The 26,080-nt window shown below is 35.6% G+C and overlaps 1 protein-coding gene across 1 annotated transcript in view; it reads right to left on the reverse strand.

Annotated features, from left to right (window-relative positions):
• Positions 1 to 1,397: 1,397 nt before the first annotated feature.
• AQR (aquarius intron-binding spliceosomal factor) overlaps positions 1,398 to 26,080 on the reverse strand; it is a 55,899-nt gene continuing 31,216 nt past the window's right edge. Inside the window, exons 25-35 of the mRNA XM_084288350.1 lie at positions 24,286 to 24,421; positions 22,277 to 22,486; positions 21,255 to 21,392; positions 20,312 to 20,383; positions 16,669 to 16,856; positions 13,672 to 13,843; positions 9,757 to 9,927; positions 8,974 to 9,059; positions 7,986 to 8,160; positions 6,773 to 6,886; positions 1,398 to 3,724 (exon numbers count right to left, since the gene is read on the reverse strand). Of these exons, the coding sequence (XP_084144476.1) occupies positions 3,485 to 3,724; positions 6,773 to 6,886; positions 7,986 to 8,160; positions 8,974 to 9,059; positions 9,757 to 9,927; positions 13,672 to 13,843; positions 16,669 to 16,856; positions 20,312 to 20,383; positions 21,255 to 21,392; positions 22,277 to 22,486; positions 24,286 to 24,421 (1,702 nt within the window). The 3' untranslated portion in view covers positions 1,398 to 3,484. The remainder of the gene's footprint in view (positions 3,725 to 6,772; positions 6,887 to 7,985; positions 8,161 to 8,973; positions 9,060 to 9,756; positions 9,928 to 13,671; positions 13,844 to 16,668; positions 16,857 to 20,311; positions 20,384 to 21,254; positions 21,393 to 22,276; positions 22,487 to 24,285; positions 24,422 to 26,080) is intronic.

A 26,080-nucleotide genomic window follows, 5' to 3' on the forward strand; every position in this document is an offset into this window, starting at 1 on the left:
TTGCCTGCAGGTTCTCTTTTTAAAAATAATTCTGATTTCAAAGAATAAAACTAGTCTTTCCTGTCCTGTCAGCAAAGGCGTTCTGTCAACAGTACTTAACTTCTACTCCACATAGGAATACTTTTCTTCAGGACTGATACCTTTTATGTCCCATGAAACAGCAAAGACCCAGTTCAAGAAGGAAGTGAAGTGGCAGAACGCTTGCTTCGCTGTTTGAAAAATGTTAGAACCTTACCCAACACATACAGCAGTACTAAGGCAAAGTCAAGGTAGGCTAGGAAAAAACAACAGCCTTGTCTTTCGGAGTTTATGGATGCTGTCATTAAGATCTCCACTTCTTTAATCTTTTCCCTTGGCAAACTCTTTTTTTTTTTTTTTTTTTTTTGGCTGCATGGCCAAGCCATAAACCAAAGAAAAGCAAACCATTACTAAGGCATTTTCTGTGATCATTTCTAAACCTGTACTTACTGCATTATTTCAGTCACAGATGGAAAAGTACTGCACAAATACAGGCCCCTATCTCAGCTATGTATGGATGAAGGATCAGTAAGAAAGTGAACTGCTCTTTGCTCATTTTTCTGGTTGTTACAGAAATGAGTAGTACATTGAATTACGGTGTCATTTTTATATCTGCACAAATTAAGAGTCTAAGGATTTGAGCTGTTGCTGAATAAATTTGGAAAGTAGCTTCCAAGTTGTTTCACAGGCTCAGTGTAATAGAGAAAAAATAGACCAATTAATGGAAGCACTGGCTAAGTAAATATGAAGAAAAACCACTAACACTTCTTTAGTTTCATTTAAAATGTCCTTAGTTTTTTATTGCATGGCTTTGGAACAATAAAAAAAAAAAAAAAAAAAAAAAAAAGTGCTTTTAAATATTTTCCTTTTGTTCGTATGTTTAAAGGATCTTCTCTTCACAAGGATCTTGTTCTCTAGGTTTTCATGCATTGCTATAATCATTCTTTGCAATAATGCTTGAATGGTGATTGTTTTTTCATTTTTCACTTAAAAAAAAAAAAAACACAACATATTATCATGATTTTTGTTTGAAATTTCAATTATCTCAGGAGTTAAATACATTATTAACATCTAGACCTCGTTGGTCGCTAGAATAAAGATCCAGACATCAAAAGGGGATGCTAAATTCCAAGCAAACATTGCCTTTGGAAAACAAAGTGTGTAGGTCAAAATTAACATTATCACTTCTCCCACCAATTCTTTTCCATAGTAAAGTTTAAATAGAAAATCAAAACTAAATATATTTTCCTGGAAAATGCTAAGTTTATGCTTTACCAAAAAATAATAAACAGAACCCTTTTTTTTTTAAAAAAAAAAAAAAAAAAAAAAAAGGCCTCTGAATCTATAAAGAATTTTCTAACCACTGCTACACGATAAACATTATTTTCCAGGCTTCTGAAAATGCATTCTCCCAATGCTTTCATGTTCCCGAAAAGTGTAAAGTTTAATGTACAGAAGATTGCAGCAAGGACTAGCCAATAAAATCTTTGTCACAAGTCTACCGACCATTTTAGGGCAACACTGAGGTCTAGAAATTTAACTGTATACCTGGCTGTTGTTCTACAAGGACCCAGTGAGTCAGAAGGGACCACATACGCATGCCTGCACATGGGATGCAGCATCACACAGGCCAGTGTGCTCTCAGACCAACAGCAAGATTTCACCACAAACCACATACGAATCAAGGATGTCTTCACAATCCCTTTAAGCTTTGGTTGCTTTTTCTGTTGTATTTATTGATAGAATCCCTGCCAGTTAAATCATCCATTTTAGGAAAACAAAACAAACAAAAAAAAACCTTCCAGAATCCTTTACCGCTGTTTCCTAAAATTCTGAGCACAGTAAGCGATTGTCAGACCATTTATAGAAAATGCTTTGGAAAACAAAGATGACAACCCTCAGCTGAGTTTGTCACATATTGCCTGAAGGCCCTGTATTATTCATCCCTGCTTGAACACGTGAACATTACTGCAGGAAGCTTACCACCCTGACATCAACTGCTACTTGTCCTCCAAAGGCAGACTGTTTGTAAGTAAGCAGTACATTCCTTTCCACACAGAACAAATAATGACAATACAAATCTGTTCAAAAGAGTCTTCTTGTCTGAGATGGCTCAGCACTGAATGAAAAGCAAACTAGAAAAATGAATACTACATGTATGTGCCAATAGTAAGTATTATGGTTTGTTACTCCTGAGCTACCCTCTAACTGACAGAGTTAGAGGGGGGAAAGGCAGGTGAAATGAGTGCACAAATATAAAATACATGTGTTTCATTGAGCTTGGCTTATATTTGGTTTTTTATTTTATTATACTACAAAAATACTAAGAAAAAATAAAGACCTTAAGTCATAGTAATAGGTTAATGTAGGTTGATGAATCTCTAATCCATTTAACGAGGAAATTCTTCTGGCAGATCCAGAATTGCAGTACTTGAAACCCAAGTATTTCCCCATTGTCAGCAGTCAAAGATGTTCCTATGGCTACTACTCTGTTTGAAAATCAAACTTGGAAATTCATAGGTCTTATTGAGTTGCTTAGGGACATGGTTTAGTGGGTGACAGGGGTATGGTTGGACCAGATGATCTTGGAGGTCTCTTCCAACCTTAATGATTCTATTACGCTACCACTGGAAAATTTGCTAAATTGGCAGATATTTTTAACAAACCAGGGAAAAACTTCTCACTTGTCACTTTATGAAAGATGTATTACTCTAGGAAAGATATTACTCTAGAAAACCCACTCAGCCATTATGTCTTTACTATCAGTATTGCATGTTTTGTAAATCCTTCATTCAGTGAACTGCTTTAATATTTATTCCTCATAGGGCTTTATCCTGTGTCCTCTTAAAATGAGATATTTTATTTCAAAGCACTAACTTAATAATGCTGTTAAGAAGCTGCATCTTTACTTCTTGTGTAAGGAATGACTCAATAAAGCTTTTTAAAAATTTCAAAGTCCCATGGTAATTCACATTGCTCATATGTGCAATTAAATCTTACCGAACTTGAGCCTAAACCTAATATGCCATCTCAGTGTATATAAGAGCAGTTCTGCGTAAGAAATTATCCACTGTAAAATATATTAAGGAAACTACAAAGACTGTCTGGTCAATACTGAATACAGTTAATCAGTATTTTAACGTATAATGCAGTGATTGAATTGAAGACCAATAACTTAAAAAAATATTCACAACTTGTATAAAAGCATCTTTACTGGAAAACTTATGAAAAGGAAACTATATCATTTGAGGCAATTAAAGAAATTACATTACTGACAAGAACTCAGTAAAATGTTTGCCAATCATTTTGCTTGTCCACAAGGTATTCAGTGAAAATATACAAAACAAGGTCACATTACACAAGCAACCATTTAAAAAAAGTTAATGTAAAAATAGCTATCATATTTCTAACTGCTTTTTCCCATCTGTTTTCCAAAATACAGATATGAGGACAAACATCACTTGGATCACTTTTCAGTCTCTTCTTCAGGTTCACTGTCTTCACTATCACTGTCTCTTCCGGGGTGTTCTGGCATTGTTCGATGTTCAGCCACTTCTGCCACTTTCAATTCTTCTTCCTTTATTTCTTCTACCTTATTTTCTTCTTTTGCATCTTCCTGCATGCCTTGCACTTCAACTTCTGCTTCAGTCTCTTGAGTTGGAGTCACTTCAGCTTCTTCAGTCATGGCAGGTGGGGGCAATAAACGCTGGATAATAGAAAAAGAAGTAATTTTCAGTTTTTACAACAAACAAATAAATCATTTTAGTATCTATTCCTACTTCAGCCTAAACTGTTTGTTCATTTTAGATTTAAGGATTTGCATTAGATTAAATAACAACAAAGCCTTAAAATTTCAAAGCCTTAAATAGGCTTCTAAAGCCTTTTAGAAAGTGCCTATATAAATAAAATGTAGAGTCACCTTGGCTCACACATGGGTCTTTTTTTTTTTTTTTTTGGCATGAAAAGCAGGTGTTAAGATCTCAGTACTTCCAACTCAAGGGTATCAAACATTTCATTATTCCAAAGAGACACACAAGTGACGGGACCACAGTAAAGCCCTATTTGGAGCAACAACCACATTCCCACCAAAACCTCATCTATCAATCATTTTAAACTCCAAGATAAGCTGGACTCCTTTTTAAGCCTGCCTTTAACAACTTATTCCAGTAACTCAGTAATTTCTCCTCAAAACATCTTATAAAGTGTTATGTGGACATTATTTATGCAAGTTTCATCCACAGCTCTAAAAGTAGAACAATATAAGTTCAAGTAACAGGTAAAGAAATACTTAAATATTTTTCACATACTACTTATGTAAAAGTATTTTAGTGTGTTCAAAGTGCTTTGCTCACAACCAAGAATGTGGTTTGCAGGTACAAAACATTACAAGCAGCAGCTGTAGCCACATTACAGACGTGGGGCAAACAAACAAAGAATACAGTGAGCTGAAAACTATGATGAATGCTATTCAACTCGAAGCTGTATAGAAAATCTCATCCTTCTTGCAGCTTGATATTATTTAATGACATGTTAGATACTTCCTTGAATACTGTGAAGCATTTCAATGAAATGAAAATTTGATAAATCTCCTGTGGGTGATTGGTTATGTTTTGCTTAAAGGCAATTTAGCTTCTCACGTACAATTAAGCGTTTAATTATTGTAAAGTCTTATCTTCAGTTAGATGACATTAATATTACAAATTTCTGACAAGCATGGACCAATCTATGCAGCAATTATGACTACCAGCAAATAACTTGTTTTTTTCTATATACTTTAAAGTTACGCTGTTCCCCATAATCCATTTGTTCACAGAAAAAGAATGTCTAAAAATCAGAGATACTTTAATTACAAAAATATGCATCCTCAACACATGAGACTTCTGTAATGAAGTTAGATTCATACTGTGTTTTGTGACTAGTACTGTGAGGGCCAAAGGAAAAGAATAGAAAGAATACGAAAAGAATACAAAAATAATAGAAAAACACCATTTTTTATTTGAAAGGGTAAAAAAAAAAAAAAAGCTTTATGTCTACAATTTTTTATTTTTTTATTTTTTAACTTTACTTTTTGGCTACTGCTGCAAGAAGAGCATGATTCATTTCCACAGTAGGAAACCAGTGGTTTTTTTTTGTTTTGTTTGTTTGTTTTTTTAAACTAATTTTAGCTAGCAATGTAAGATTAGGATGCTAAAAGAAATAGCTGGTATTAGCAGAAGGTTCAGGTGCATATTCAATTAGGGAATCAAGCAAACCCATCTTCTGGTAAAATTCGGTTGCTACCATCTGCTTTTCAGGACATTCAAACACTTCTGAGTGTAACCAATTGCACAGTCCACTGTGTCTTCATTAAATGCAATCTGCAATACACAGCTACATGAAACGATTTTACTGGTGTCATTCTTCTTTACTCCCTTTCTTTACTACAGACAGGTAATTCAAGCATTTCCCCGAAACAGCAAGAAAGCATCCAGCCTACTTGGCAAAGACTTGTTCTAGGTAGCAAAGTACTTAAATTTGACTGAAACTATATTGCCCAGAAGAAAAAAAAAAAAAATCCATGATTCATTGAGAAAAAGAAATTGAGGAAAATAAATGTTCCATCCGTAAGTACAACATTAAGCTGAGAGAGCATTTTAGGTTCTGATCTCTACTTGTTACACAGTTCTGATATTAGATGAAACAGTCATTGGAAGAAGGAAGGAAGAGGTGACAGAGAAATACCCCTGCATTAATGAACAGAACCTAGATCTCAGAGACAAGCACCCTATTCAGGAATGGAGAGTCATGCTCACACTCTTTCCACAGTCAGCTAGAAGAAAGTGAGTAGTGTTCCTTTTACATCAATTTCTTCTGCCTTTGGAAATTCTTCAGAAAAGCAAAAATCAACAAGGAAGCTACACAGAGTACCATGTAAGAATAAGTTATAACTAATATAACTGTAAAACACCAAGGTATTAAATGTAATGTGTTGCAGTTCAGGGATAACAAAGACTTCTCTCTCTGTTTACTGTCAACTACCCCTAAGCATCTACAGATCCAAGTGTGTTGACTAAAGGCAGCTCTCTGTATAGCATTTAAACTGTTTCAAAGCTCTGCTCATGTACATGATAAGGAGTCAAGGTGTTTCTAATGTTTTCTGCTCCAGGGATTACGCAGTGACAAAATTAGGAACAAAAGTGAGAAAGGATCTACCCCCACTAAGACCATACTACTTAGCTTGGTGCTGAACTAGTCCTGATGAAAAGTTCCACTAGACAGCTGCTAACCAGCCTGGATAATACAGCCAGCTAACTTGGTTAAAATGGTTTGAAGACATGACCTAGTCTCTCTATACACAGCAGCCATGTCATGAAAATATCTATTACAAAGCATTATCACACCATGCAGCAGTGCTGTAACGTTACTAGCTGCACTTACCTGGAGCATAATGCACAAGTTTACCTCAAGTAAGTATCAAGCAGACTAGAGATTCAGTATTAATAAGGAATTTTGTGGCCCAGACAGAATTATTTTAAGCACTCAGCACTAGTTATGGCTATTTTGGGGGCCTTAAATTGGGGCCTAAGTTAGTAAAAGATGCAAATCCTGCTACTGCAAGATTTTAGAGACATCAATATTCTCACTCTCAGCCATAAAACCTTCTTGAATTCTAAACATAACAGCAACAATCTCAAACCTCAACAGTATCCCTGGTTACTTACTGAAATTTATGTTATTTTAGGTATGCACCTTCCAATGGTAAGAAGGCCCTTACCTGTTGGTAGTGGCGTGTACTCTGTATCATGTGCATATACATGTTGTACACAAAGTTAGCCATCTGAGGCATGTTCTTAATAACATGTATTTGGTGAGATGGTCGTTCTCCGTTCTAAAGAGGAAAAAAGTAGAAATTCAACAAGCAAAGCAACACAGCCGTTATCCAAAAAGTTGTTATACTGTTTTAGGAAACGTAAACCCAGTAAATGAAAAAATGCTTTTTAAAGAAAGAAATAGCTACATTCTTTTTGAATGGTAGGAAATGTGGGAATTGCATTTTGAGTGACTGGATTAACCATGACACTGCAGCCCAACGAAAAAATTTCATTTCAGAAGGACAGGCTGGGTTCCAATACTTAATCCATGAAGTACACTTAGGACTCCAGTTATTTAACTCAAGGCATAAATAGTTTCAGCTCACATTAGCCTACTTGTCTGCCAGAAACCACCTCATCCTTGCCTACACTCACACTTTCTCTGACCATGTACACTTGTACACTCATTCTTTGTTGCAGAGTAGACCAGTTTCAACAGAAAGACTCCCTCCCAAACGTGTCAACAGTATTTAAGACCAGGTAAAGATTTCTAATTGAGTTTTGGATTCATGCAGGTACTCTTCTCAAAGCTTCAGACAGCAAAGCAGACATGTTCCTCCAGTTCTTATTTGGTTGTTTAGCATCCTACTCATTAAGTGTCCTGTACTTAAACACTTAACGTTTTACTAAAGTTCTAGTACAACATTACAAATTTTTTGTATTTATATACCTTGCTCAGCAACAATTTTAATTGCTATCCTGAATTACTCAGTCAAATGCAATTTTACCAATATTAATGAAAAGCAATTAGCTTTGTGGTTTTTTTTGCTTGTTTGTTTTTTTTTTGAGAAGTGACATTTATTTGTTTTGTAACGAGACTAAAATTACATAACACTGGAAAACCCCACATACTTATCCTAAAATAAAAATGCAGAATTACTTTCACAGGCAGAACTTCGGAAAAAAAAAGCAGGTATGACTGATAAATTAGTTTTGTGGAATAATCAATTAAGAACAGCTGGTATCACGATAAAACTTAACTCCAGGGATATAACTATCCAAGGAGCATTGATTTAACAGTGAAGACACTGCAGTCTCGTCTCTTATAGCTCACTTAAAGGCAGGCAACAAGTACACCCCATTGCAGACAGCAAAATTCACAGTAGCTGTTCCTACCTGTCTTGCTGCTGGAAAACATTCTGTGGGAATTATATGGAGGTGAAGTGGTCTAGCTGTGAGCTGGCTGAATGCTGGAGTTAGTTCAAAACAGTTCTGAAACAGAGATACTCTTGCAAAGATATAAAGGCCAAGCCTGGCTCTTGACATGGCAACAACTAATCGTCGAACATCCCTTCAAAAAAAACAAATAAATTAATCATGTTCTTTCTCACTGACGATACAATTCCAATAAAAGTAACAAGAAGTATGCAGAAGTCTTAATTAAAGTAACTATAAAGGCATTTGCTGAAATACTATTTTGTTTTCAATTTTTCTTCCTACTACAGTTTTAATAACAAACAAAATCCTAGAACCTTTACATAAAAGAGAGCTCACTACATTGTTAATGATATGAAACTCACCCTTTAGCTCTAAAGTCCAGAAAAACAGTTAAGTTTTATAGTTAAGTTTTACATTGGGAACAAGTCACAACTGCCTGTCTGTATCCCTGAATGAGAAAACATGAGTACCATAACTCATCTCGCTGCTGCTGAGTAAGTCTTCCCCCACTCAACCCCAAAACGGAAGAGCAAACATTTTAAACGGCACATGATGACACAACTTCGGCAGCAAACAGTTCTGATACAAAACAAAATGCTCACTTATGGAAAATAATCTATAAGAAATTTTAAGCCTGCATTTATTCAACAAGCATTAATTGCATTCCTATTAATCTACTTAAGGTGAAACCAAGTTCTGCCCACCTGCAGCAGTATACACTTCTTATTGTGTAAGAGCCATTACTAAAAGATAAAGTGGATGTAAAAAGGGAAGCAGACAGTTGTCAAAAGGAACTGGGTCTGAATTTCATTCAACATACAGTACTAAATGTCATTTCTACTGTATACTGAAAAAGTTGAACACTTTTGCATAATGTTTTCCACATCAGAAATATGTTTGTAATATGTGCACCTTAATGTCCCTACAAGAGTATTTTCTTACATACCTAAGGTGGCCTACAGCTTTGGTACGCACTAGTGACAGGAGGATATAATCATTTTGTTGGCCTTGAAATCTGTCCACAGTTGTTACCTAGACAATCAAAAAACAACAAACTAAATAGGTTAATCTTTGCCATTTCGATTACAATGTGATATCCAAATTTTAACATCAACTTCCTATTCAGACTATATTAAATAAGAAAGGAAATGAGAATGTTTTAATTCTGTTTTAGTTGACCTCTAACCAAAGATCATCAAATTCCTCTTTCTGGGAGATGTGAGAGTAACAGTAGAGAGAGTCACTTTTTTATTCAATTAGGACAGCTAACTGTGGAGTACTAACAAAAAAAAAAAGCTTGTGGAAAGCTACCAGTTTATAGAATTTTAACCTGCAGACACCAGAATTTTGTAAATATTATTTATTTGTAAATATTATTTGTTCTTAAGATTCTTCATCATGCATTTTATCAAATTGCCATTTCTACTCTGGGTGGGTATTTCTTATTTATTTATTTAAAAGGCAGACAAAATAAATGACAAAAGAATAATATTCTGTCCCGTGTAGTCAGTGGCCTATCAAACTTCACTGATTTTGCAATTTCTTTGTATGACTAATTAGAAAACAGGCAAAAAGAGTAGTGAAATTCCGCAGAATGCAAGTTAATAAGTATGTGCTGTGACTCCATTCAATCAGATTGAACAGATTCAATCATGTCATGCCATGTTATAAACACAATAATTATGAAAAAACAGAGCCACTCTAATGAGCGATATATTCTGAAAGTCACCTTGTTTGGCCGTCCGATCAGTGGATTATTTCCACAACGCTGGTTAATGACATCACGGATCAGGTGTTTCTGTCCATTGTATGTTGTCAGGATGCTTATCTTGTCTGCAGGGTAACCGAGCAGGCACATATACATGAATAGTGCCACAACATACTCTGCTTCACCAAGATTCTTAAGTTGAAAAGGAAGGAAAAACAAGATATTCATTTTGTAAGGTTGTAAAGAACAACTGTCTATTTAGAGAAAAATCTCAGTGCTGAAACATTTACAGACCTGTTGATTTCACTTCATAAAAGTCATTCTGAAGGAATAAAAGAATCACAAGTAAGTTTAATAATTGAGATCCCTATCCCTCTTCAGTCGCAAAACTGCTGAAAATCTGTCAACATTATTGTTAGGCAACAGATTTAGACTTTCCAGTATCAACTGAGGAGTACTCAGTTTTATTTCAATTAAAATCTAAATATTTAGTACTCCTCAAATGTATTAAAATGTTTAAAAGAAGTGTGCTATATATGGAGTGGTAATTCGTGTCGAGAAAATGGTTGATATTACTAAAGAAGGGGGAGATTTGGGAGTGTGGCCATGGGGGTCGGAAAGCCCCGTGGTTGATAGGATTAAACTCTTAACGATGAGGCCATCAGGAATGTAAGAGTTTAGAGGGAGCAAAGAAGGGTGATTCAGAAGACCCCATGCAGTCTTGGGTTGCTTGTTCTCCAGCCGTTAAGGCATGGAAGTTTCTGGGTGTTTGCCGTTGCTGTTATTTGCAAAATTGTTTGACCAATGAAAAGTTGTTTTTGAAAAGGACTGCTGTGGGGAGAAGGGTATAAGAGGGGAGCCTGTCCTCAAGATAAAAAAAAAGGCAACACGATATAATAAAGTTATGTCATCAATAAAGAAGCAAAAAGAAGGAATGAAAAGGAACAGGCTAGCAGAATGGAGACCGGAATGGGAAGAGGCGCATTGATTGCCTCATGAAGATAGGCTCGGCCAAACTCGGCAAACCGCTCAAAGAAGCTCATACAGAAAGTCGCTGGAAATGGGCGCACTGGAGCTGGGAAGAAGCTCAAGCTGAGAGAAGCGGACCTGCACACACAACTGCCCCTTGCTGGTAAGTGGTTGCGCATTATGGGGAATCATACGTCCTTAGAAACAAAGACTGTCCTGGTAACCTTACAGCTTATTCTCCTTATTAACAATTGGACAGATTATGAGCCTGAAACATGGGACCAAACTGAGGTCAAGGTGTGGGACTCTGCAACTGAAAACGACAAGGTTGCAGTGGGATTGCTCAGCACCTGGTGAGCAATCTCTGAGGCCTTAAAGAGCCCTGTGGGACCACAGTCAGAAACGTGTGGTTTGCCAGGCAGCGAGGGAGCTGCGGGCTCCTTTACTGATCCGACTGCTACACCATGGGCCCCTCTGCTGCTACAGCCATCGAAGGCTTTTGCTGTTACGCCCCCTGCTGACCTGGACGTGCCTTTTGACCCAGGCCTATTGGCCTTGAAAAGGAGATGGATATGCTTTTCTTCGATCCGGGAAGAACAGGATACATAAGGCCCGAAGGCTGAGTTGCTTGACAACTTAAAGCAAGATATATTGTTCAAAAGGAATAGAAAATGGAGACTTGTTTGTAATCAAGAAAAGGAGTGGAAAATGGAGACTGTTAAGTCATGGAACTTAAAGGATTGTTTGTTACCTTTCCTGATTGTATGTATGTATAGGCATACTTGGGTTTAATATGTAAAAGCAATGTTCTGTATATTTAGAATGTTTGATCTTTGTGTGTGCGTGTTGGTGGAGCGTAGGCTCCCGGCACACCCAGCACTGATTACTTGCCTTTTATAGCTTTTATAAATATTTATTTTATAAATATTACTAAATTCAGATTGAGTTGATACTTCATTTATAACAAGTGTTAACATTTAAATTATATTCAAAGACGTAAATATTTACATATTTGCACCTAATGCATTTATATACTTGGCAGCCCAAAAGAACCTCCACTTTAATGTATTTCTACAGAACTCAAGAAGTGTTAATACAACTTTTTTCTTCTACTTAATATACCAAAAACACACCTCTTATTTAGAACTGTGGAATTATAATTCCATGTTAATAGCATTAATGCTATTAAAACATTAATAGTTGATAGTCTACAGATACCAGTATTTAAATGTAAGGGGTTTAAAACAGAAACAAAACAAAACAAAAAGAGGCAAACAAACAAAATCTGTTTAGCAACAGTTTAACAAGTTTTTAAACAAGCAAGCAAAAAAAAAAATTGCAGTGAATCACTCTCCAGTATGCTCAGAAAAAGAGCTCATTGAACTAGAATAATGAAACTCCTTTCAACAATTAATTAGACAGACAGACACCTGGATTATCAAATTCAGTTATTTCTATTTCAGGCCACACCTATTCAATCTCAAAGTATCTAATGTTAAAGTATATTTCCTAACTTTTCTAAGTAAATAATAATAATAATAATAATAAATAAATAAATAAATAAATAAAAGACAGTTGTCCCAGAGCATCGCTCCTCTGGCTCTAGGAGCTTTTGTCCAATTTTCAGAGTTAACTTATTCATAGCCTGTTTACATCCATTTTCTGTGAGCAAAAATATCTTTCAAGTTAAAACGTTATTCTCAATTGTGGAATTTTATTCTTCTTATATTTATACAAGGATCTTATGGCCATTTAGCATGTGTTTGACCAGGCTGGACATGTCAGCCTCATTTATTTTTTTCTTATTATTAAGGGGGTTCTGCTTTACTGCTGTTCCAGCAGAAAGCTTTTTACTACTTATATGCTAGTGTTATTGCTTAAACTCCAACACCAAAAACTCTCCCCTTCAAACAACCATCACCCCAAGCTAGAAATGATAAGCAGTGGACTCTGGCTCACACCTTTGTTTCATTCAGTAACAGCATGCTAGCTCGTATTTAAAAAGAAAAAAATAAAATAAAATAAAAAGCAAGAGGAACCCAAGCATACCCTATGAATACCTTGCAAAAAAACAGATTAACATTCTCAATGATCTCTGTAAGCAAAAAAAAAAAAAAAATGAACATGCATATTACTAGCTTAAACTATATTGAACTATATTGTTTGCATTCCATAACATTAAACAAGATATAAGGTGTTAGTTCTCTATTTGTATTAAATTAACTAACTTGCACACAAATCCAGCTTCTAATTTTTTGGAAAACCCAAATAGATTATTTAAGTGCCAGAATGTTCCCATCTTTGTTTTTAAAACAAAATTTTAGTGAAGAAGAATAAGAGGACTGAAAATGTAAGCATCTCATTACAAGTGTCAAAGGATTTCCTATTTTAAACAAATAGATAAAGGCTGTTGTTGCTGGCTTAATTTGAAAATTTAGTCAAGAAATTTCAAGGCTAAGCTTTTCTTTTGCAATTCACTTCACCCTCAATGTCTCTCTGCTTCTTATGCATACTTCTTGTAGTACTGTTTCTTTCTTTTATGAATGGGCTCTTTTGCATTCTTATATACAGATCAAATTAAAACACTGCCACAGAGCAAATGTCGATCCTTCATACAGATAAATGCTTGTGCTTATTTTGTTATCATGACAGTACAGCAGCCTTTAATTTGCCATAGGCCAAAACATTGTTTCATAATGAATTATGCACCAAATCTCTGCCCCAACCCAGTAACTTTGAGAAAATGGAAACAGCAAGCAGTCATTCACTTTGAGCAAAAAAGCACAACATAACACATTATCACCCTTTTCAACATTCAAAACTGATTACGAGGAGAAAAAGTATCATTCATATGCATGGCTGTGTTATCTGAGAACATAAACACCAGTTTACAGTATTGTTAAAGTCTTCACTGAAGATTTAATAAACCATATCCAGATTAAATACACTATCCACTATTTCTCTTACCTGATAGAAATAAGGATTGGGTTCAGACTCTCCCACACCATTGAAGTCTTCTACATTTATAAGCTGGAAGTCATACAAAAACCCAGCGTTGGCTGTTCTAAACTCCGGCATAAGTTGGACATGAGGCAGATTACCCAGATTCTTATAGCGCCAGTTGTAGAGGTTACATAAACTGTCCAAAACCACACAGACAAAAATAATTAAAGGTGAATTCTTGAACTTAGTACTTTTTTTTTTTTTTTTTTTTTCATTTTGTCTGGTTGTTTCACAGAAAACTGTAGACTTTACTTCTTTCTAGAAAGCATACAAATCTGGCTAATTCTTTACATCCTCATCACATATGGTTGTAACCTGAAGTGAATTCCCCCTTCTCCTGCTCTATGGCATCTTATACTAAAGAACTAGACATAATTATATGTCTGTACAGAACTGTACAGAACTGTACATATGGCATCTTATACATAGAGAACTGCTGGCAGAAACTGAAAGAACCACAGTATATTCTATTTTGCAAACTGAGAACAAAAAAACAAACATTCTAATAGCAAAGTTTTCAGAAAGGGTTTTGGCAGATCTGTTCAAATGCTGCAGCTAACAGAAATTTCCTGTGGTAACTGAACATTGTCATGGATAGCCTTAATTTACCTGTGGATTCCCAAAAAGGGAATGTGATTTACCTCTTTAGGAAGAATTTGGATATTAGATCCTGGTATTTAAGCTATTAATGAAGAAGCTAGAGGCAAGGAAGGGAAACTAAGTTGCTAGATTATACACATGAGCAATTCAGTTGCTTAACTACTACCTTCTTTTAAATATTTTTTCCTGCAGTGAAACACTACTGTATAGAGAATTACTCTGTGACCTCTCAAGACTGAATTCTTTCCTGCCACTAACCAAGGTTATGAGGTCATAACCTTGAATGCTTAATTCCTTCATTTCACTTTCATCTTCCATAAATGTGGAAGAAGGTGGACGGAGATCATTACTCACTGTTATTTCAGATTAAGCTGGGGAAAAGCCTGACATGCTCCCCATTTCTGCTTTGTTTTGAAGTCAGAACAAGTCATTAATGCAAAGCAGTAGGCTAAAATCATAATAAATTTGGACAGTCATGATCTTGCAGAAAAATCTCATGCCACCCAGTGATGTGATGCAGTTGTGACAAACTCACACCATGAGCTTAGAAGGACATTTTATTTAGAAGTAAGCTATCAGTCTGAAACAGAACAGAAGCCTAAAAAAAAAAAAAAAAAAAAAAAAAAAAAATCTCTAACAGTTTGATCACCATCTTCTCCCCACTAGATAAGCTGTACATTGAGAGGTAAACAGGCAAGTGGTCCCTCACATTTAAGAATTTTGATTTGTCCCCTTAATGTTGAGCCAATATGTAAACATTTTTTGCCTGAAGGATCTGAATATACTCTGTACGTGCTTGGAGATAGAACTGATAACTTAGCTACAGGGCCGGTTTGACAAATAACAGTTTTAAGCCTGATCTAAGTAAGTGTTGATGAAAAGTGTACTGTAACTACACAGACTGGCCAGCTTGTAACACAAGAGGCCTGCCTGCAAAATGCGAAGAAGCATGTCATTCACAGAAGCATACATATATGTCTGGCAGAAACTCAGTACAGTAGTGTCTCAGCCATAAGCCTGCTCTGCCTGATCAGCTCTCCATTGAAGGGTACAAATTTTGCAAAGAAATCTAGAAGGCATTTTAACATTACAAAATTTAAGAAATATTAATGCTTCTTTACAAGGAAGAAAGGAGTAAGGGCAAATGGATTTTCTGTATTATTTGTTGCAAAGACTCTTACTGCAAAATGAATTTTATTTTCTTATTTTGTGCGTTGCCATGTATTAACTGAAAAGCAAAGGGAAGCTGACAAAAATCTATACAATTCTCAATCATCCCTGATACTTTCAGGGAGAGTAATATAACCAAAATGCCGCAATCAGAAATGCAGAACAATATCCTAACCAGGTAAAGTAACAAATACTTCATGGGGAAGTTACCTATGAGCACAAAAGTAGAAAGGTATGGAAATAATACTTGATCAAGAAACTTTCTTCACTTTGCAAACATTCTGCTGTTCCCTCTGAGATGTTGTAAAATAGTAGATGGCAAAAAAAGCTTCATTTGTCCTCACACTGAAGCATAATTTGCATTTTTATATCACAATGTAATAACTGTTGTCCATATGGCTAGAAAATAATATTCTAAAAGCCAATGTTTGTTAAATGAAAAAGAAGTTCTTCAAATTGTTCATTGTACTTTATACCTAGAAAAAACCTAGGATTTAAGACTAAGCATGTTTGTATATATATATATACATATATATATATGCATACATATATGATTTATATGGAATCATTTTCTCTTCTTTGGTTTTCTTTTTCCTTATTAACAAGATGCCACAAATATGAATAAATTTGATATCTAAATTGTCACATTGAAAATGTCAGTTAAATTGATAAAAAAAATAAAAGTTCTCTCTTACTATGAGGAATAAGTATCTACCTATGCACAAAAAGGCATTAAGGCATTACGTTCTTGGGAGGACAACCTGGCTGACTATCAGGCAGAGCTGAAGCTCATCTGAAATCCCGTAATAAAAGCATCTTTTTGCAGACCTTATGAGGAATAGCAAATATTTATTTAGCCTTGAATATATTAATTCAGAAAAGGAATAAAAAAAAAAAAAAAGCTAAGCTTCTTCTGTAGGGAGGAAAGAGACTTAACATTCCTTCAAATATCATTTTCACTGAAATACTCAGAATACTACTATATAAAATAAAGCCAATCTTACTGCATTTCAGCAAAGTAAAACCCGCCTTCTAGTCTAAGGTAGTCTAATCTAAACTGAAACAAATTGAACAAAATATAAATCACAGTTTTGCGAACTCCTGTCTTGATAATCTAAAGTTTCCAATGCTATACATGCGTTTTTCCACTTGACCTGGTATTAGCTACACATGCCATTTTCTTTAGCTTACCTTGCTCTTGCTCTTCCTTGTGCATCCAAATCAACAGTCGGTACTCCAACACGAACAAACCGTGTGAAAAGGGACTGCTCCATGTTGGAGTATTTTTGAAAAGCCATGTTCTTAATGACTGGTGGCAACTGGTGATGGTCACCAATCATAATCCACCGCTTCAAACGACTGAATCCATCCTGAGGGTTCTAGAATTAATTGCATAATTGTAAGTATTACAATATAATCGAGGCACTCAATTACAACACATTAATAGTCAAATTAGTTGTCTAAACCCTAAATTTTATTCTTAAGCTACACTGAACTGCAATCATTTTAAAGACAACTATTAACTTCTTTCTAATCTCTATGTTGCCTGCCTTTCAAGAGTTTTTGTGGTTTGTATGCTTCTCCTGTTTACCTCTAGAATTCTCACATTTTATTTTCTCTTCCATGACCAAGATGTGTCACCATGGCTCTTGGACTAAAAGCCCTTCAGTATGTTATGCATAGCTGTTTCCAGTTCCCCATCGTCCTCTGTGTACCTACGTTAAGTACTGAGAAAGTTCATGAAGGATTATTTTAACAGAGGGATGTAAAAGGAACAGATGTGTGGGTAACATTACCCTGGAATCAGAATCCTGAAGATTTCTGACTGCCAGTTTTTACAGTTCTGACCCTGTTATTTTAAACACTCCTCTGATATTTCCCTGTCCCCATGGGAGAACTATTCAAGACAGAGCCTGAAGCTCCTTTTCTTGCCACTTGAAGAACTCTGAAGCCCTCTCTGATCAGGGAGCAAGGAGGGAAACTGCACTCTGGACTGTCCACCTCATCAAGCCTGAAGATTCCTTAAGAAAGGAAGAAGATGAAAAATATTTTCAATAGCTGGGAAAAACACTATTTCCTTTTCTCCAAAAAAGGTTATTGATTTGGAGAAGTCCAAGTATACTACATTCTGCTCTTATCATCAGTTTTAATCTCAGACAGCAAAGAGCTCTCTGATTTTTTTAAAAAAACCTTCTTGCTCTGAATTACAAGTGCAAGAAATCAAGTACTACTACTTTGTAAGCCTATTTTTTTTTCAACAACCAAAAAAACAACCAAACATAAACAAACCAGTCTCAATTTTCAGTGACTATTTGAATGGCTCCTCAAAGAATGATCATGGCATATCCCACAGAATGTAGCTTTATCATAAAAAAAAAAAAGTTTGCCTTCGTTACAGAAGTCTTCAGCTTCTGCATTGCTTATATATGCAGAAGCCCTTATATATGCAGTGAAGGCCCTTTCCCTTCACTAACCTGATGCATCATGTTATTCAGTATTGATTCAAATAGTTAAAAAAACACTACATGATGATTATTTCACTAAATGGAATAATCTCATTATAAATGAAAACCGTGAAAAGAGCCATGCAGGAATTATTCATTACACAGCACTACAGTAGCATTAAATTCAAGACTGCCAAAAGGCAAAAACAACATTCTGGAGTATAACACTTGTCTTTAAACAGAGATTTAAATAACCTAAGCTTCTACAGACCAGCTTGCATGAGAAGCCACCCAAACTACAACTTATGCTTACATACTGTTATGACACAGAGATATCTAGCTAAGCAGAAATCTCCTTATATTTCAGGTTTCCCTAATTTCACTGCTGTTCTAGAGACTACAATGAGGGCTCATTAAGTCCACAGGACATAAAGAAACCAAGTCCATTCCACTTTATTATTGTAATTGCTGAACTAAAGTGAAAGAGAGCAGAACTGTTCCTGTTTTATGATTTGCAAAAAGCTTCAAGTTTGATTGCTCTCCATACACCCCCCAAAAGACAGAAATATGTGCTCCTCTTCAGAGTTCAGGCCATATTTGGGGTTTAGATGGTAAAATAACAAGTTGCCTCCCTGCTCTGAATTATCAAAACTCGGTCACCTTTACCAAATCAAAAAGGTGAAGAAGAACCATATTAATGGCCCCAGAACAGAAGAAACCTGCAGTAAGACTGAACACAGGACTTGGGCTTTAATAGCAGTACCTTGGATACACACATTCTTTTGTGCACTAGGCCCATATGGAGTTGCTTTCCTGCAACTGTATTTGAACTTCTATTGTTAAGGAGCAAAGCGAAAAATTATAAATCTAACAAATATTTCATGGAGTTTCTGTCATGCCTTTTTCAACTGACATTAAGTTTCTTTTGGAATGAAAGTCCGAGCTTGGATGTGGTTTTCTAGAGGAATTTAAATCATTGTTTTTCAATGAAAATATTTGCTCCAAGCAAAACATCTAAAAAGGAAACTTACTTCTAGAAAATGAACAGTCTGTAGTTTTTTAGAAAGCCACAACACTAAGAATCAAACGAATAGCACACACTGTTTTAAGTTTCACCAGCTTCCCACACATCATCTTCTGATTTGCAGCTAAAGAGTTTGCAGAGTTCCTGAGGGAGCCCACACTTCCCTTCCAATGGTGAATTTTTATCTTACATTAATCTGAGATTACAGAGATAACTTGAAAGGGGTTGAAATTGTCATTTAAGCCACTGGTGTATAAGAAGCACTCTTTGTTTACTTAGGAAGGCCTACAGCTCTTAAAGGTAGGTGGTGATGCAGCTCAAGCTCAGGATGCCAAAACCAACCCCAGAGCTGAGCCAACAATCTTCACCAGAGGCACAACAAATTTAAAGACAGGCTGATCGTAGAAGGATAAGAGTAAATGTTTTTAGGGAAAGATATGCAACTGTAACAGTGTTAGCCCTCTACTACATCAATCCCTTACATTACAAGGGTAGGGGACACATTTCTTTGCATACAGAGCTACTGCTATGTGGCTTTCTAAAGACTGTCCTATAAACATACCACATGTCACATTAGCTTCAGTTTCCTTCCTTCCTTCCTTCCTTGCATTAATGGCACCCTTCCAACTGCAAGACTTCTATTCAACCATATCACATACACATTCCTTTTATAGCTACCAATTATTGGTTTGCCAAACAGCATAAGCAGCAGTTGATACCAAACTAAACATTTACCAACTTAGCTAAATAAAAGGTGCAAAATTATTGGCCCAAAGCAGACATAGTATAAGCAGTAACTTTTTGTTGTTTGCTGTTTTCATTTTTTTTTCCTTGTGGTGTTATCATCATTAACATCACTTAGAATGTCTCCTCTTTATTTGGCTACAGTTTTCCTCGAAGTTGTAGATACTTGGTATCCACTTTATCTCTGTTAATTTTGACTGAAACTGAACAAGCAACACTGGCAGTCAGGATGACAGAGAGCACTTATGATCTTGGGAAACAAAGTTAGAGCAGTTATTTCATAAAAACTGTTAAAAAATATTATTTAATAAAACTAGCAATGATTTAGCAATATGTATTAAATGAGAAAGAATACAAGTAAGAAAGTGACAAAGCTAGTTCACTTAAATATCTTCATGCTTCCAAAGTGAAACCCTGATAGTACTACTATTTAGTCACCGGTATGTAAGACAAACAACTAATGAAGAATAACATGAGAATTCTTACTGTCTGCTCCATTGGAAATACCAGTTCTATGTTACATTCTGCACATGATACTTTCCTTTCAATATTTGGTATTGTTCAAGAACACAGACTTTCAATTACCATTTTTTTGTAGCATGTTTTATAATTCAGGGCTGACCTGCAACAGGAGAGGTATAAAGGTCTCTATCTCCAGAATCTGTGCAGACTCCTCCATTAAGATGTTGTCATACTGAGAAAATAAAAATAGAGATGCCCATCAGCCAAGTAATACAAGTTAATGTTGTTATTCTACCTACCAAAAACAAGCATCAATTACTTATTTAGGAAATTAAAGTTTTTTTCATTAGTAGGACAATTACAGCAACGTCTTCCTTTATAGGCAAAATATCACTACTACTAAGTCAGTGCCAGTGGATGAAATTCTACTACATCAATGGCAAATCTATCTGTACTAATCAGGCTTTACATCTAGAAAAAAAATCAATGACTGAACTACAGGATATGCTTCCCATATGCCATAATCCATCCTTGATGGAAAAGCATTCTGCAGTGGAGCAAACTTAATTTGGTATTCTTGTAGTGAAGTAGAAAAGGTGCATTTTTGTGATCCAATGGAGTCCATTATAGAAGAAAAATACAAAAGAATTATTGGTGGTAATTTTTTTTTTTTCACATCTGTAGTAAATGAATACTTAGGGTTAACACTGCAGAGTGAAAATAGCACTGCATTATAGCTATTTTTCTCAAACTGATCATTTTTTAGGTAAGCAAAGTTACAATAAACATGTTTTTCCCCAATTCATCCTTTATTTTATGACCCAATCATATCACTGCAGTTCATCTCATATGGCAAAGCTAACTTATTTTTATATGCATACACTATTAAGCATTTCAATATATGTAATTTAAAAGCAACCTTTTACTTACAGAACCAGAAGTTAAAATTCTCTTCACTAAAATTACAATTAAAAACAGAGGTAAAAACATGCAACTCAAAATAATCTAGATGCAAAGAATTAAGAGAGATAAAGGTCTAAATGAAGCAGGGGGAATGACAAAAAGAAGAAAAAAAAAAAGTGTAGCATCACTAATGTCATTACTTTGAAACCTAATTCAACTAGGTCGTGTCGTTTCAGAGCAGCGTGGGTACAAGTCATAGCAATGATTTTTGCTTCTTTCACCAACAGATATTTGGATCTATCCAGGCCACTGCGGAGAAGTTCAAATGCTCTGAATTCCTGTTGTAGAAAAAAGAAATTTTGAAGAACAGAATTAAAAAATAAATAAAAATACTGCTTATGAAACATATTCACTGAAACTATCTATCTGTCCACCTTTTTAGTAAAATTAAGCAAGAAAGTTATGAGTATGTACTGTTAACAATTCCATCTTGGATTTTTATTTATTTCTTTGTATCCTAAACCTGGAGACAACAGGATTTCAAAATATAAGCTTGTTAAAGTATATCCAAGAATTCTGCAACCTGTATGCATATAAAAATTCTCAGACCATTATTCAGTTGACTTTCAGGAGCCCTCCCCTAAACAATTTTGCTTTACTGGTTCTTCATATTTTCATTCTGTCCTCCACTCCCCTCCCCTTTTTATTTTTTAAACAGCATCATAACATCACATCTAATATTAGAAAGGCCAATACAGGTAATATGATGAAAAGATACCCTGATAACCCTTACCTTAGAGCTTTTAAAAGCCTCTCAAGCAATTTTGGGAAAAAAAAAAATAAGATAAACCATTTATGTTACACTTTTAGGTTATCTGACTAAAGGCAAATCACTGTAAATACAAAGACCCTGTAAGGATCAAGGGAACAGTGAGTGATAAGTGCACCAACTTTAGTAACATAATCAGTGAAAAAGAAGCACATAAAATGGGTGCTTCCTAGGCTTAAAATAAAACAGATTAGACCCTTGTCTCTATTGTGATGGACACCTGAATTACTCAAAGAGGGATGTTCTCACCTGAATGCAGCCCTGCAATATAAAGAAGGTGCCTAAAGGCATATATTGCTTTTAGGATTTAGGGCAAACTGTACTTTGGAACTGTGTAAACTTTCTTTAGGATTAAGCAGATTAATTTACCTTTCACAGTTACACATCACCTACCTCAAGCTGAGTGAATATTTTCTTAATATGTCTAAAACAGCCTTCAGCAATCTCCATATCTTCTTCATAGGATTTGCCTTTGAAAATTGGTTGAGGAGCATTTGCAAAATACTGGTGAAAAGGAAAGAAACTGGACACGTCTGTAACATTTGGCAATTTTCCACCTTTAACTTTCACTTTGCTGATATATTCCTCCCAACGGGACATTACCTATAGTAAACAAAAGTGTCATGCAGATGTGTTTTTAATGTAATGAAGTCATTGGACAGTTATCATCTTGCACACTTACTAAATAAAATAACTGTTTTTAATCACAAAACCAAGATGTCTACATTAGCATTTGATCTTGTATCAGGAGGACGTTTTCAAAGCTGTGGTGCAGTGTGTTGAAGTTGGCTGGATGCCAGACCTACACCCAATAACTATCACTGAACCTCCTCACTAGGATGAGGGAAGAAAATATGACAGAAAAGCTTGCAGCTCAAGATAAAGACAGGGAGATTACTTACCAGTAAGCCAGAGGCAAAACAGACTTGACTTGGTGAAAATTAATTTAACTTAATGTGAATTAAAAATGGAGTAGGACACTGAGAAACAAAGACAAAACTAAAAGCACTTTCTCTTTGCACCCTCCCTCCTTTCCAAGCTCAACTTCACACTCTTATTCCTGACCCTTCAACCTCCTTTCCACCCTTCCTGAAGAGCTGTTCCAGCATGGGTCCTTCCCCTAGGGTGCAGTTCTTCAGAAAATAACTTCTGGCCAGGAGCCTGCTCCAGCATGGGTTCTCCAAAGGCTCCAGCTTTCTTTAGGATACCTAAAGAAAGGGTACCACCTGTTGTGGCATGGACCTCCACAGAGTGCAGTGTGAGTATGTGTTTTTTTGTGGCCCTTTAGAGACTGCCAGAGGACAGCCTGCTCGACCATAGTCCTCTCCATAGACTGCAGGAATTCTCTGGCACCTGGAGCACCTCGTCCCCTCCTGCACTGACCGTGGTGCCCGCAGGGTTGTTTCTCTATCTCCTATGCCCCTCCCTGTCTCCCCAGCCATCAGTCCTCTTTCACAGCTGGAGCAATGTGAGATGCTTTTTCATCCTTTCTTAAACATGTTTTCACAGAGGCACCACCAGCATCACTGAATGGCTCAGCTTTGGCGAACAGTGGTTTGTTTTGGAGCCAACTGGAACTGGCTCTGTTTAACCTAGGGTCAGCCCCTGGCTACTTTTCACAGAGGTCACCCCAGCAGCCTCCACCTTCTGATATTAAAATCTTGCCACATAAACCTAATGCACAAGCAAACTTCCTGATCATCTCTACTTAAAATACTTTGATTTAAATGCCAAACTGGATTCCTTCAGGAGGAAATTAAACCAGAAAATGTGCTTTAGTAGTGCTCCTAGCAGTCTCCAACACCTAAATGAATGTTTAATAATGTTTAGGAACACACTACAGCTATCCCAAATTAACTTCTCTAAAAATACCTGTAGTGTGGGGATTTGGTCCTAAGTACCATTCCCCAAGTCTGCTTAAGCCATATTACTTGCTAACGTGGACACGGTCAGTGACAGGTACACGGAGGGGAATGAAGGATAAACAATATACATAAGATCACTGTTCTGTACACTATGCATCTATTTTAACCATAAAAGCTTTCTAGAAGGAATATTAAGTAGCTGATCTACTGTTTGTCTAAAATACAAAGCATCCCACAGATTTTCTTAATTGAAGGGGAAACTCCAGGTTAGAAAATTTGCCAGTAGTCATGAAGGGCAGGAATGCTAGCCTGATGACTCACAAACTAAGAGGCATGATTTAAAACAATAGCAATACAAATAAGTAATGTTATAATTATGGCTTTAGCTATTATTGTATTTTGAACCACCAAAGAAAATGTTGTGTGGTTTTGTTTTTTTAAGACTCAATCCTGAAAAATTCACTGTAATTTTTATAGTGTGTTTCCAAAGACTACATTGAGGTCATGTAGTCTCTGTAAAGCTATTTTAGTCCTTACTTGGTATAAGAAAAAGTGGCCAGCTGTTTCACAAGTGTAAGAAACATCTCCCGGGACTCCAAGACTCTCTTGCAATCGCCCAACCTCTCGTAGAAGTTCAAGTCTTCGAGCCAGAACATAATTAACTCTTCCATACCTACAAAATGAATTAAGGTTAACATATTTTGTATTTCAATTTATTTAATCCCAAGTGGTTTATTTAAGTATCACAATGTGATATCACACCTACTAGCAGCTTGCAAAACACAAACGTTTGCTACCTGCTGACTATTTCTACCTTGATAAGCCCTAATAATTTACAAAGCCATGTAAGAACTATTACTGTAAATGAAGCTTTTTTATCCTATCACATCATTAAAAGTTTCATAAATATTAGTAAAAATATTCTCATAACATGAAAGCATTACTTCCTATGTGCTGTTTAGGAACCATTAGACATTATACAAGCACATGCAAGTTACAGAAGTCTATGGACCATCCATCATAACTGGAACCGATAACCCAAGTTTCTATGCAAGTCTATCTTCCTTTGGTGATACACAAAATGCCTTGCAATAATGCTTTGACCACTGTAACAGACAAGTCTGCATCCACACATAGGAAGTCCTGTACACAGAGCTGTCCATTGAAAACCTTTTATGGCTGATTAGTTTGTAACTTACTCCTTCCAGTCTGCTTTTTCTTATCTAATTCATTCCCAACTTTTTTCCTCTCCTTTAAAAATAATTAAAATAATAATTAAAAAAAATCACTGTATCACATTTATTACATCTTCATTTTAAGATAACAAATATGAAAATTGTCGGAATTACAAATGAGGGAAACAGGGCACTTTCTTTTAAAAATACAGATTAGTTAGAACCTCAAATATGAATAAAGGCTAAATTTTGAGTTCCTATAAAACTTACTATTCATAAAACAAACTTTCTGCACAGAAAAAAAAGACAATCCCTGGGACCTCAATGGGTTCTATTGTCTTATTTACAAAAGTTAGAAAAGCTAAACCTAGTGATTTTAATTTACTAAGAAACAACTGACAATCATATTGTCAGCAACCGGAAAAAACAAGTTTCTCAGGAACTAGGACAGTTAAGATCATCGCAATGTTATTTTTTTTCCTTGAGCAAAACCAATCCATCATTATTACAAGTGACTGCAACCATTTTTTCCACACTTCCCAATGTCCTCTTATTTCTCACAGTTCAAGTCATACGCCCGCCCTCTGTTATATATTCATTCCTTGCTACAAAAGTTTTCTTTAGCTGTGATTCCCTTTGTTTCTTAAGTGACAGTACCAGTTTAAACAGCTCCTCTGTTTAAACATTTTATGCTGGCAAAACTCACTATTTTGCTGTGTCTACTGCAGGTGCAAAATAGGACAAGAAGCTTGCAAGCAGAAGTTCTTTTAAGTGGTACTGTGCCTTCTAAAGCAGCCTAACACAGAAAACATGAATTCTAAACCAACTTAAAAAAACAGTAAAATAAATACAGAAGGCATATAGGAAATAAACTTCTTGTCTGGAATTACTCCGGAAATTAATGAAAATAGACAAAACAGAACATCTCAGAAAAAACTCCTTTTAATGATGAACACTATAGTTCAAGGAATATTACTAAATCTTAGATATTACTAAATAAATATCTACTCTGACATCATTTCACTAAGTTCTTGGTTATCAAATTTCTGGGAAAAAAAAGTTATATCAAATGATTCATATTAAAAAAAAATCACAAAGTATTTCTTTTGCTAAATGAAACTCAAAGATGTATATGTGAATAACTTCTAGTGACTATA

Source organism: Netta rufina, assembly GCF_964035555.1.
Source record: "Netta rufina genome assembly, chromosome: 5".
Taxonomy (NCBI): domain Eukaryota; kingdom Metazoa; phylum Chordata; class Aves; order Anseriformes; family Anatidae; genus Netta; species Netta rufina.